Source organism: Spodoptera frugiperda, chromosome 14, assembly GCF_023101765.2.
Source record: "Spodoptera frugiperda isolate SF20-4 chromosome 14, AGI-APGP_CSIRO_Sfru_2.0, whole genome shotgun sequence".
In the NCBI taxonomy this organism is placed as follows: domain Eukaryota; kingdom Metazoa; phylum Arthropoda; class Insecta; order Lepidoptera; family Noctuidae; genus Spodoptera; species Spodoptera frugiperda.
In genome coordinates this window covers 2,900,512-2,915,204 of record NC_064225.1, presented here as the reverse complement: position 1 = coordinate 2,915,204, position 14,693 = coordinate 2,900,512, and the positions used below count along the sequence as shown (strand labels likewise).

Here is a 14,693-nt window from a genome sequence, read left to right as displayed (position 1 = left end):
TGTGTGTTTTATTTCCTTTAATACCTAAGAAGTAAATAGTGTCTGCCTAGCGGGTAACCGGGGCTCCGGCTCGAAAAGCAGGAGTAGGAACGGGGTGGTTTTTAGTCAGTAAGAGTCTGACACTCCCTCTCGCTTCGCCCAGGGTGAAAAAAGTCATTGAATGATTGTCCCTCCATAAAAAGAAGGTACCTACATTAACCGGTTTATTTCTCTAATGGATGGATAGACAGAATAAGTAGATGTAAAACTTATAGGCACTAGGAAATGTTCTCATTTCAGTCTGCCCCTGTGGGAAGAGTGATGTGTTTCATTAAAGTGAAGAACCAGCACGACTGCCAAAATGTGGGCAAAGTATATAACTTATCCGCATCGGACGTATCGTACACATCCCACCGATCGGACGTATCGTACGTATCGCACCGATCGGACGTATCGTACACATCGCACCGATCGGACGTATCGTACGTATCGCACCGATCGGACGTATCGCACCGATCGGACGTATCGCACCGATCGGACGTATCGCACCGATCGGACGTATCGCACCGATCGGACGTATCGCACCGATCGGACGTATCGCACCGATCGGACGTATCGCACCGATCGGACGTATCGTACGTATCGCACCGATCGGACGTATCGTACGTATCGCACCGATCGGACGTATCGTACGCATCGGACGCATCTCACGCATCGGTCGTATCGGACACATCAAGTCAATTATTTATTTATTTCAATTAGACCAGGAAGGCACTTTTGAACGTCAAAAGGAAGCCCGAGATCTTTCCAACGAATGCAAAATCGTGGAAATCGGTTCGTGCGTTCTGAACTTCTGAAATTATAGCGACAGGAAGGAAATCCCGACTTATTTTTAAATTACTAGACTGCCTTGTTGATCGAGTGTTTGCAAGTGCGACTGCTGAGCAAGGGGTCTCGGTTTCGATTCCTGGGTCAGGCGAAGTATTTTGGGCTTTTTACGTTTTTTCGAAAATTTCTCAGTAGTAGCACGGACTCGGGAAATGTGCCCGGTAAATGGCAATAGGCTCACCACCTAATACATGGGACTTACAACATGAATTGTGAAAAGTGGGTGTATATTGTAGTGGTATTACGTGCCATAATGTGCACCTCTGCCTACCCCTTAGGGGATAAAAGGTGTGATGATATAAAAAAGTATATTATAGACTACAAGACAAACTAAAATCCTTTGCGTGCGGTGCGTACGATGCGGACCTGTGGATGCGTACCATAAATAGGCGTGAAGACTTGCATAGCGGCAATCAATCAAGTTTTAAATGTATGGTTTAATGTATCTGTGATTTTATTTACAGTCTGTTCCAAGTCAACAAAATGACAAGCACATCTGACATGCAATAGCTGTCAAATTGATAAAAATAACCTACAAATATACATTTCTCAATGTTAAATTGAAAATATTTACAGAAAAATGAGTGGAAGACTCGTATTACAGTCTTTATATTGTAGTTTTACAAGAAAAGTACCTCTAAAACATAGTTTCCTGCCTTCAAATCGGTTATATGTCGGTATATTTCGAGTTTCAAGCAATGAATTTTGTACCGCAACAGAACCTCAGTTTGTTGAGAAAAAACATTGTAATATTGGGACTATTGGGCATGTAGACCATGGGAAGACTACGCTTACTGCGGCTATAACTAAGATATTAGCTAAAGATGGGTTAGCACAGTACGTTTCTTACGATGAAATCGACCGAGCGCCGGAAGAAAAAGCGAGAGGTAATGTTATCATATTATTCTTGTTCTGTAGATCTTAAGGATACACAACCACTCACCAACCCTTGAACACAAGGTTTTTAAGAGAATCAATGCTTTATCCTCTTTAAAATAAGGTTTATTTACCAAATAACATTATAAAATGTTTTGGTTTAATCTATCACTTCTGCAAAGAACTTCTAAATATTCTTATGCAATTAATATATGTATTAACAGAACATAAATTCTTACGACTCTTTACTATAATACAGAACTCAAAAACCACTTGATGTAAATAAATATCTATTAATGTAATTATTAAATATCTAAATTCCATCAACAGGTATAACAATCAACGCAGCACACATTGGCTACAGCACAAAGCTACGTCACTACGCACACACAGACTGTCCCGGACACGCAGACTTTATACGCAACATGATATCAGGGGCTTCACAAATGGATGCCGCAGTGCTAGTGGTAGCGGCCAATGACGGACCAATGCCGCAGACTAGAGAGCATCTGCTATTGGCTAAACAAGTCGGCATACAGTATATTATTGTGTTCATTAATAAAGCTGATTTGGTTGATGGTGAAGTAAGTTTAAATATTATTATGAAGTTATAGAATAAATGTGTGTCATTTAATTTGAACAGGCAAGCAAAAGTGCACTAAATTACTTCCAGTTATATTGCCATAACTAAGTCTTATGCAACCAGTTCATCATTATCATCATCCACAGACTAAAAGTGGCCACTACTGACCAAAGTCTTCTTACACAGAGAAGGTTTGAGCATTAATCACCACTCTTGCTTAATGCGGGTTGGCAATTTCAAACTTATAATCGGAAATTATTAGTCAGTGGTGACTAAATAACGAAAATGTAGTTTGTTGCCATTTAAGAATTCCAGATTCTGGTTTATTAGAAGTAGTTTTTACTTTAACATACTAGTAGGGCTTCAGCAAGGGTAACAAATGTATTCAATAGTTACTCAATTCCCTAGTAACTATGAGCTTTGTTTAATTTTTTCAGTTATTGGAGCTTGTAGAAATAGAAATGAGAGAGCTGCTATCAGACTTTGGTTATGATGGCAACACTGTGCCCATGATTTGTGGCTCAGCAATGAAGGCTTTGAATGGAGACGAGTCTGAATTCGGTAAGTTAAAAAAATATATAATAAAAAGTTACCTTTGTGTTAATCCAGACTGTATTCTACCTCTAGAAATTAATTGAATGTGCAAATCTACGAAACTACTGGTCCTATTTGAAAAATCGTGTGTAAAATAGCATGTTGGGTAGTCCACTTAGCGAGGAAGATTATAGGCTATAAAACATCACCCTCCAATATAAGGAACCGAGCAGAGTGGGTGAAAACACTCGGAAATAGTTAACTAGTTTGTAATACATATTAGTAAGATTTAATTACTTTATTACTTTTTCTTTTTTTTTTTTGTTTTAAGTTATTGTAAGTTGTTTATGATTATGTAGTGTAAATATTACTTCTTAAACCTATTTTTTCAGGCGCACCATCAATTCGAAAGCTCCTATCAACAATGGATGAATACGTACCCCCCATAGTAAGGGACTTATCTTCCCCCTTCCTAATGCCCATAGACAACGCGTTCACAGTTCCCGGCAGGGGCACAGTTGTCGTTGGCACAATCAAAAGAGGTATTATGAAGAAGAATGCCGAAGCCGACCTCCTGGGTTTTGGGCAGAATATTAAAACAACGATTTCTGATGTACAGATATTTAAGAATAGTGTGCCTGAGGTAATGTTTATTTATTTACTAAGCTAAATAAACTAGGATTAGTAAATTTAAAATTTATTGGGAACCATACCATCAGTACGAGTTTTTCTTTACGTTTAAAATAATCGAAACGAGAGCGTGTTCGGCTTTCTGATTGGCCGGCTCGAATAAACCAACTAATCAGAGCGCCGAACGCGCTTTCGTTAATTTAATTTAATTCCCACCCACCCATTTAATTCCCACCGCTCTGAGTTTAATTCCCAAGTCCAACAAAACAGTACTGGGTTTTCATTATCAGAATTTATCAGTAATAAAACACTGACATGACACATAGTGGCTTGTAATGATACTCTTAACATCGTGGTTCTGTTTTTTATCGTGAGAACGTATCTATCGTGAGACATACTAAATTAACTAAAAACTACAGTACTCACGTAAATTTTGTGAGACAAGCTGTACTAGTTACGAGATGTTCGTACACTGCGCGCCATGAGGAAGAGTCTCTCCTATAATTCTTAACCTTTAGTAGAGCTTTTCTAAGTATATTTACGTGAGTAAACTATTATTTTCAATTAATAACGAGCGTCTTGTGACATCTAAATGCACAGATGCACTATCTAATGTTATAAAATTAAATTTCCAGGCATTAGCTGGCGATAACGTGGGCGTATTACTGCGCGGTATGAAGATAAAATCGGTGCAAACTGGGATGCTTCTCACAGCGGCCAAGAGTTGTTTCCTAACTAACCATTATAAGGCGAAGATTTATTTCCTAACAAGAAATGAGGGAGGGCGAAGAAAACCAATATTTTCTAAGTATTCCCAACAAATGTTTAGCGGTACTTGGAATATTGCTGTTAGGATTGATTTGGGTGAGTATTACTCTTTTCGTCGTCGACGTTGCCTCACACTAGGATTTTTTTCTGTGTCGTGGGTGCGTTTACAATTATACAAGTTCACATACACATGACATCCAGACCCGACACAATATGTAGATTACACAAAGAGTTGCTTGCGGGAATCAAAGTCGCTACGCGTTGCACGGCAGCCAGTTGCACAGCCACCGCGCCAACCGAGGAGTCAGACTATGAATCTAAATGCACAGTTATTTGGTTATTATGCAGCAGCGCTGCGATATAAACCTAAACTCTTTTAAACTGTCATCTCTTACCCGTCAAACTTGGAGATTATTTGTTCCACGAAGCCCATAATCTAGAAATAGACTGATAAAGACCATTGATGAATTTTCGCTTATAGGTGAATGAAGATTGGAAATGTTCTTGATTTTTATCTATTACTTACCTCACACTCGCTGCGATCAGCTATCAAGAGAGTGTAATTAATATCCTCTGAATTATCCTACAAAGCTAAAAGGTAATTACTTGCTAAGCATGGAATTTCCGGACAATCTAGCCTAGCGGGTTACCGGAGCTCCGGCTCGAAAAGCAGAAGGAACGCGGTAGTTTCTAGTCAGTAAGAGTCTGACACTCCTTCTCGCCTCGTTCAAGGCGGGAGAAGTGATTGGATGAGTTTCCCCCCACAAAAAAAACATGGAATTTGCAACCCCGTCCCACTAAAACGGTGTCTTCAAGCTAATGATTATGACTTACCTTAACATTGAATATTTCAGAACCAACACAACAGATGATGATGCCAGGCGATCACGGAGAAGTATACCTAACTCTTCTAGAAGACATGGTTATGACAGTTGGCCAGCCTTTCACAGTACGAGAAAACAATGTTACTGTCGCCACAGGCATTATAACTGAGACCCGCTCTTCTATCAATGTGCCTAAAGGAAAATTAGGGAAAGTTGTTCTCAAGTTTGATGATTAAGTGTATTTGTATGATATGTAGATTATGAACTGTAGATATTTGTAATTTTAATAAATTATGTTATTGTTTATATTTGGGTGTTATTTATTATTTTATATCAAGAAAAAGAGATTTTTTATGGAATAGAGGGCAAACGAGCATACGGGTCACCTGATGGTAAGCAATCAGCGCCGCCCATGGACACCCGTAAAACCAGAGGAGTCACAGGTGCTTTGGCAGCCTTTTTAAAAGCAATATGCTCTTTTCTTGAAGGTTTGAAGATCGTATCGGTACGGAAATACCGCCGACGGCTCATTCCAATTTTGCTGTGTGAGGCAAAAATTTTACAATCATTTGGGAGCTCCATCATATGGCAACATAAACTGGGTGTAGTAAAAGGACTAACAGGAGTTTATACTTCTTTAGCGCCCTCTAGTGAACACGAAAAATTATAAATCATTCATAGCTAAGCATAGCATAATATAGCTAAGTCTTACGATCTTTTCCGAAGCTGCGGATTACCTAGCGGGTTTACCGGGGCTTCGGTTCGAACAACAAGTAGGAACGGGATGGTTTTTTTAGTCAGTAAGAGTGTGATACTCCCACTCGCCTTGCCCAAGGTGGAGATGTCTTTTTCCCGACTCATAAAAAGTCTTACGATTTTTGCTCTCACCATATATTATATCCTAGAACAAGGTAAACAAGAAATAAAACTGCACAAAACATTTTATTCATTATATATTTTTTGTCAGAAGGTAATTAATACAGTGCCAAAACAGTAACAAAACATTAGTACGAAAAAATCAAGAATGCATCTAGCATTAACTACTCAAATACCATATATAAACAATATCCTATGTCGAAAGTAGGACAACATTTAACACTTATATTTTCACAACGTTTGAACATGAGTTGGCGTAGTAAACTATTTATTTTTCTCAATAATATATATAAATTGTGAACTAGACTCATAACACCGATACGCCTAATGGATATTTTATTTATTTTATATTTTTCACTACATTATTATTATAGGGGTAGTTATGTGCTCAGTGTCAATGTAATAATCAAATTCATAAGTGCAGTCCATTTATTGTGTCAATTTCAATATTTTTAGTTACACAGGTACTTAAAGCAAAATCGGAATCAGCTGTGCATTTTAATATCGATAACATCGATATAGCAACATCACTATTTATTAGTGCTGTAGAAAAAGAAAATTACTTAGTGATTTTATGTCTCTTTTTGGCAATTATCTAAGCTGCTAGTGTTCTCACTCTTATTAAATTAAACACGCCATCACTAAATATTTCTCTCAATATAAAGAATACATATTTTACGCTAAACACAAATACAATACAGATATTATTAACCAATCAAATCGCTTCCTCAATACATTCGTCATTCACTTCATTAGATATGCTTTGGTCAATACGTACGAAGACTTACATACCAAAAATTTTCGTACGTTCACGAAAAATGTCACACATTTTATCCATCAAAAATTTAACTGCACATAACTACCCGCATTATAATACTGCGTAAGAGCAGATTTCGCGACATTGGCCGCGGCAAAATCTGCCCTAAAATCAGTCTGTCACTTGATCAACATGCTGCGTACATCTAACATTTAATCACAAAATTACTGTAGGTAATGTATACACGTTCTAACATGAAGAAAGACAGAAGTAACCTTCAAAATATTTTATTATATTTTTTTTTATTAAACCATCTATTTCAAATGCTATAGGTACCATTAGCATGTGATGTGAGCTAATCTTATTATATCCTTGGTCCAATGCGAGCTAAACTTGGCATCATATGTTACAAATAGCTTCATTACAATCTTCACTTCATTTTTTTTTATTAATTTGAAAAATTAGTGTTTTACCCGCTTTTCGATAATGCGCGTCTCATCTCTAATCTATTACAATAAGAAGCGAATTTTCTTTTTATATAAAAAAATAAAACTACAGTCTAAACATTCGACGTTTTAGTTTTGAGGTAAAAATATCGAGTTTTTTTACAAGCGAGTACAAAAATGAGCCAATTATATTATTAAAAATAGTATTTTTTAGGACATTCTCTATATTTAACAATAAACAACTATTGATTGGACATTCAACGTACGTACGTATAATTTTACGTGGTAACATTTATAGACATTTGCTACAGAAGTGTCGAGTCAAACTCTATTACAGAATAGAAAGTGTATCATATCATAGCTTACTATGACAATAACTATTACAAAAATGTACGGTACAATGTAATATTGTGCATTTACTAAGACAAAGCTAACATTTGGATAGACACACATATATTTAATCATTTCTCGTATACTTAAAGCTATTTGAGTTACATCCAAAACGTGCTACCCACCAAAATTGCCACAGGAAATAGATTGAACAAATCATCATTTAAAATTGGACTTTATCATTACTATATGAAGGTTTTTATTTAAATTTTTTATACCGTTTCCAGTGACATCTTGCGGCGGGCGTCTAGAGACGTGCATTATCAAAGTATACATTTATTAGCACACCACATTACGATTTTCCATCGCGATACCAATACCACGGAATTAAGTTTTAATAAGCTCATAAAATTCGATATTCACCACAGACAGTAATATTTTGTATCCATTAATATATATTCATTAAGTATCTTAAAAACACCTATTATTTTTTTTTATTACACGGACAGATCCAAAGTTATACATGAGATAAGGACTAGCGATCATCAATTTATGTATTTTCTTTTTATATTAAAAATAGTATTCGCGCCTACAAAGCTTTGCTAAAAACAACAAAAATATAACAAGAAACAATGATAATAAAAACAGAATGCAGGTTATAACGGGCATTTATCAACAGTGGCAGTGTTCGAAGAAATGCTAAAATAGGTTGCATTGAAATGTTTTGCAGCTCTCTAGGAGTGAGAGCCGGGTACCGTTCGCAAGCCCAGTGTAACCGCTAGCACAATTATGGCAATATCTGATAAAGACAATCACTGCAAGGACTAAATGTAGTGAGATTTCAAACACTGAACGAATAATGACTTAATCACATCCCATTACATTTATTTTGTTTAACTGAATAAAACACTGTCACTTAAAACTTAAATTATAATAAAATATACTTATTGGTGTCGACAAGTCGTGTTCTAGCACCACGATACAAACTATACATTTACGTATGCCCTAACAAATCGCTGGCGCTTCAATTCCTCAGAGAAAAAGTTAAAGATAAAGAAAAATAATAATCAATTTTTCCCCGTGCTGTTTAATAAAAAACCTGTTTAATACTTGCACACCAATTACCTAAAATATGTAAAAAAATTAATTCACCAACACTTATCAACTAGAAAAATATTTTAGAAATTCTCACTTACATTAAGAGGAACTGGCAAAATAAATCCTGTATTTTATCCGTTTCGACTTTTTTATTTTATTTATTACCTCCTTTTTATTCAACTCACAATTGAATACAAAAAAACCAGATTTGGTCCTCAAGTATAAAATTCATGATGCCATTCCTATAAATTGGACAGAACTATTCACTGTTCGCGTATTGACGAGTAGCAAAAATATTAGTAGACTATGCACACTAAACAATGGCTCAAAATATCAAATCCACTAAATACCCAATAGAAAAAAAAAAACAATCTGCCTACGTGTTACGGCAAAAACGTAGAAGCAATGTTAAACTTAAGAAACTAATAGAGTAAGATTAAAATGGTGGCTGACCGTTCGCGTCTACAGACGACTGGCTCAAACATATATCACAATAAACTATCTATAGGACTAACCACCTTTATTGTCCACACTCATTCTATCAAATACTATCATTTGCAACTAATATAAAAAAAATAAACATCCCATTATAGTTTAACACCCAACGGATTAACGAATCCACAGTATCAAAAAGTGATTAAAACCTCTTTTAATAAGAATTGTTTAATTTTAGAGTATTTTGTGCTCGCGATGCGACGCCCGTACGTGGGCACATGGCGGTTATAAACATCTATACAAACTATCCGTCACCTACTAAAGGACACATCGAATATTATGCTAAATAGTTACACTTTGTTTCTAAACGAGGATTCTTTTAATTCTTTACACGGTTATATTTAAAAACATGTAACTATCAGATTCGTACTATAAGCCTTAGGACCATATCCACCTATATCTATCCCCGCCCCGAGGCGAAGGCGTACCATTACCGACCACTACACAACTAGCATCATTTAAAATAGATAAAAAACCAACTACATTACACAGTTTGCAGGAATATCTATCTAAATAGTGTGTTTATGTGTTTCCTACAAAGATTTTTTTCATTGTTCGGTTATTTATTTACTTTTTTATAAATATTCTTCCGTAAATTATTATCAAATTTGATAAAGCTCTAAGATTGATCCACATTCACATAAAATTACTCGGCCGACACCGAGACACTGAAGCGATGAACGTCATAGTCTGACCACAACCGAAAACAAACCTAGACCCAATAAATATAAGTCTGATATTATGTCATTAGGTAGTTAATAAATGCGACATCTATATCGAACCGTCGCTAATCGAGACACGGTATTAAAATTCGAGGAACATTATTGTTAAAAGACTTAAATATAAAAACTCGGGAATTATTTTAAGGGCGTTACTACACAATCGATTATTTTATCAAAATCGATCACGTTGAGCACGTACTCAGGCTGATCGATGATATAATAAAAATAAATCATTTTGGTTTCAATCTTACAACAATCGATTCTACATTATCGATGGGAATCGATGCTTTAGTGTAGCAACACCTTAAGGTAACGACATAGTCGAGACTTGACCGCGAAGCTAAAGAAATAAAAACTAAAATAAAGAGAACCATTCCAGTCTTGCTAGTGGTGTGACTACACATTCCTATAAAAATAACAAATCTAGCTCATTTCTCTAATGTGATGTGACACACACTTTGTACATACAGGATTTTAGGAGCAAAACCTTTGTGAGGGGCGAAGTATTTTATAGTGAAATAGAAACACTCAGATCACTGGCTTACATGAAGTTTGGACACAATTTTTTGGACTAAACAAGTCCATATTACAATATTTTCTTCATTGTAATTACAGATTTTAGATTTCTCCTAATACTATAACACTTATGCATACAGGAATCGCAGGATATGTTCATTAGGCCATCATACAAAACAGCTGAAAATTTTCATTCATAAAAGCGATTTTGCTTAAGATTTGAGCAACATTAAAATACTCAGCAATTAATCCAAGTGTTTCTACAATAAATTATTAAGTATTCACGTATCATATTGCTTTTTCTACTTATATAGGAGACACAGAATACTATTTGAAAGTGAGAATTTTACAAGAGCAGTATTCAGGAAGGAATAACATTACTGGCATAGGATTTTAGCAACGATTGTTGGCAAAGCTTGTCGTATCACTCCCTATACTTAGCTCTCCGTGTGAATTCCATCACATTCAGTCTCAAATAGACTAGCCAATTACACAGAATGCATTATTATTTAGTACTCAGGTATTTTTTTTAAACAGGTGCCGTTTATGTTCTTTCAAGGATTTAGATCAAAAGAGAAGACATTTTAAGTCTAAGAAACATCCAGGACATGTTTCTTCAAAAAACTTTAACTTTTATTTAATAAATCATTATTCTCCCGCGTTATTAAGCATCGTGGTAGCTTATTATCATCCTTGTTTTTTATTGGTTGAGAGCACACGGCTTAATTTATTGAAACCAAATACATATTGTGTTTCAATCTGCACAATTGTTAAATTTTGGTTGAGGATAATGACGCCGTTAACTTTTTGGTCATTTTCGGCATTGTGTCTTCAAATGACTTCAAAAAAGCAATATGTACGTGAATACTTAGCACGGGTGCATCGACGCAAAACATTGACGTATGTATTATGTAAGAAAATATCAGCGAACAAGTCTATCTACTAAAATCTCAGTTTATCTAAACATTGACTATTCAATAAACAAAACAAAATATTAATAACACTATTATGATTATTCATGCATTTTATACTACCTACAAAATCTAGCGTTTGTAAGGTAATCTTAGGTTTAATGCGTATATTGGCTGGCCAAACTTTGAGGGTTAGTTTTTAGAATAATTTCGACTTTATTGTAATGAGAGATTAAGTTCATTTTAATTTAGCACTAGTGGCGCTAGTGTCGCGTTAAGTCACCTACTCATATAAGATAAGCTATCGTAAAGCCATTGGTCAGTCAATTTTCAAATTGCTTTAGAAATTGGACAAACAAGACCTAATAGTTCACTAGCACCATTTAGCGATCGCAAAAAATATTTTGTGTCTAATCTCTTGATGACATCAATATAGAAATGGTGTAAGAGAAAAGCCCTCTTATTATATTTATAATGACTCTAATGGTACATCTATAGGTCCGAATCGTACGCATCGGATGGATCGCATCAAACCACTTTCACTCGGATTTGGCATTGGCATTCCGTATGACGTCATCGGTACGCATCGCACGTAGGTTGTTTATGAGCGAACCGTACGATGCGGAATATGAGTTTCTATAGAAGACAATCCGTTGCGTGCGATGCGTCCGATGCGGGCCTGTGGACGCTTACCTTTAAATCTCACAGACAATAACCGAAACAAAAATTTTAGATAGAAGACTTTCAAATAACTACTCCAAAAACTAACCCCAAACAAGGCCTCAAATATAAAATACTCAAATCTTTAACATTAAAAATTATTTCAAGCGATTGGTTTAGTATATTATACTAGGTATATTTAGTATACTATACTAACTATATGTTCGCCCCGCTAAGTATATCCTATCGCTTTCCCAAGAGTAATCTAGCACCGACATTTTACTCTGAAACAGGACATACAAGCGAGGCGCAGGAAAAATCGCAGGACGAATTACTGATTATAAATCCCTCTCAGAATTCTCACTCTAAGCGATCATACTTGGCTTTTAAATTAAGTACTGAATAGTTTTGGTATTTTTTTTTCATATTTTTTTTTCAATTTAACGACTACGTAAGGACATTACGTTTTTTTTTTAATATAATTAGGTTATATCACACAATAATCTTATAAGATATGCTGTAATAAGCGTTGGTCATTGAAATTCAGAAATCATACTTTATGTTAATAATTATAAGGTTTTCTTTCGTATAAATAATTATATATTTAGCGTACAACATTTACCCTTAATAGGAGAGACTAACATAATAAATTTGTAGAGAAATTAGTGAAAATAGCTTTGTGTCGTATTGTCTTAGAGTGAAAATTTCATCATTTTATTAATAACATACGAAATTTTTAGTATTAGCAGCAATTTGTTGCATCTAGCAAGCGTTGCATGAGCCATTTCGATTAAATTTTATTCTTTTATATAACTCTGTATGTATACCACACACTGCTCACGATTATGAGCCCCTGCATGGCTTGAAACTAATCGAGCATGCTCGAAAAGCTAATTTTACACAAGTGAAACTAGTATTAATTATAATAGACACCAAGACTATCAAAATTAGATTAAAATCTTCACTCTAAGACAAGATAAAGAGATTGGTACCAAAAATGCAATAGGTAAGGAGAAGCTTATGCTATGAAAACTCCAATATTATATGGACGGAAGGAAATGTTATTGAGCTAAAACAAATTGGGCTTCGTTGGTGAGCCTGTCGCTAGGGGGCGTTGTAGTCACAGCCGTTTTAGTTATTTTAAAGCTGATACTGATTTGTTTTGTAGGCCATTTTTATTTAGAATTGTATGGTTTGTTTAGGGATATAAATAAGATTTCATAAAAATTGGGGTGACAAGAGCAGGCAAGTCTAGTGAGAATATTATTCTCACGTCCCGTCGCGTTAAAATTCTTTTCAAATGTTAAAAAATTCTGGTAAAATTTTAGGCTTGTGCTATCACTGAGATCCGAAATACATAATAGTGCTTTAACCAATCTATGTTTAACGTCGCGCATTTAATATAAGTCATGTGCTATGAGACACTATTTAGCACTACATATAATTTTTTTAGACTGTATCTAAAGCCCTAATCGTACGGGACGATAAGTACGGCAGGGGCTTTCAAAATAATACATAGCAAACAATTTTCAACAGGAATATCAATTGGTTTCATTATAGTTAATAGAAGAACAAAAGACACTTTTAATTCTCATAATTCGTCTTGTTAACTATTCAAAGGTTAGATTGTAAGTAGGTTTTAAAATAAAGGAATCTGACTTATGCGGCTCTTTGTTTCTTCCCACTAAGAGACACTGCCTCAATATCACTACCATCCAGTAACAGTTCACTTTTGGTTTATAATAAAGTCTAAAGATGCGCGAGAGTGGCCACCGATGACCGCATGGTTGTGGTAGCCAAATAGCCAAATACAGGTTGTTTAAAAATTATACAGTAGGTATTTCTCTCAATTTTGAGATTATTTGGTGTAAAATATGAAACAACGCCCCTATAACGACATATAATTTTAAAAGAAGCTAGCTGTGCTTTACTTTCCTTTCTTAACAATAATCTAGAGGGTATACAAGCATTACATAGCCTGATTGTCTATTAAATTTATATGTAAATAAAATTTCATTCTATGTCCAATGGAAACCTAATTAAAAGTGTCGGCTACAGTGAATATGCGAAGCGAGGCTATAAATATTTATTTATTTTTACTTCATTGCACATAGAAAGTAAATTAGCGGACAAATTTACAAAATAAATGTGATTTTCAATCAATTTATTAGCTAATAGCTTTTAATCAGACTAATACTAAGAGCAAGACTGATGTCCTTTATAAGATTACTAGGTGACCCGGCAAACTTCATACCGCCTCAAACATATTTTCTCATCTTTTAAACCTTCCCTGGACTTCCACAAATAGTTCAAGACCAAAATTTGCAATATCGTTCTAGTCTTTTTGAGTTTTCGCGAGACTAACGAACAGCAATCGATTATAGATAGATAGCATTAGACATGACTATGCAACAGTAGTTAAATACCAAGTTTAATTGCCACATACCGAAGGCAATTCTCTAGAATTCCAGGCTATTATAAAGAATTTTTCAAATTGAAAGTCCTATGTCGCTTAAGACTCTAATTTTGAGCTCAGTACTTGCCCTTGAGGTTCAAAAACACACACGGAACTTCATCAAAAATATTCAACTAACTTAATTCTAATGCCAAAATAATTCATTTCATAACATTTAAAATAAACAACAATTTATTAAATTAAATATAAATTCATTTTTATATCTTCGTATATTTTATAGCTTCGCATTTCAGTGTAGCCAAGACTTAAAGAATTCATCTAACACATAATAAACTTTTTAAAAACAGCAATGACACTTAGTACCTTCGCTTTGCACAAGAAAAA

General features: G+C 35.0%; 1 protein-coding gene across 1 annotated transcript; it reads left to right on the top strand.

The window, feature by feature from the left end:
* Nucleotides 1-1,348: 1,348 nt before the first annotated feature.
* LOC118279383 (elongation factor Tu-like) lies at nucleotides 1,349-5,388 on the top strand. Its single transcript, XM_035599073.2, has 6 exons — nucleotides 1,349-1,754; nucleotides 2,074-2,327; nucleotides 2,764-2,887; nucleotides 3,253-3,503; nucleotides 4,126-4,354; nucleotides 5,113-5,388. The coding sequence occupies exons 1-6, from the start codon at nucleotides 1,448-1,450 to the stop codon at nucleotides 5,316-5,318; spliced, it is 1,371 nt and encodes a 456-aa protein (XP_035454966.2). The 5' UTR covers nucleotides 1,349-1,447; the 3' UTR covers nucleotides 5,319-5,388.
* The last annotated feature ends 9,305 nt before the right edge of the window (nucleotides 5,389-14,693 follow it).

Bases quoted from the DNA above. Each gene is read 5' to 3' on its own strand.
- LOC118279383 (XM_035599073.2), top strand. From the start codon at position 1,448: ATGAGTGGAAGACTCGTATTACAGTCTTTATATTGTAGTTTTACAAGA. The intron at 2,888-3,252 runs GTAAGTTAAAAA...CTATTTTTTCAG, and splicing joins TGGAGACGAGTCTGAATTCG to GCGCACCATCAATTCGAAAG. The intron at 3,504-4,125 runs GTAATGTTTATT...TTAAATTTCCAG, and splicing joins TTAAGAATAGTGTGCCTGAG to GCATTAGCTGGCGATAACGT.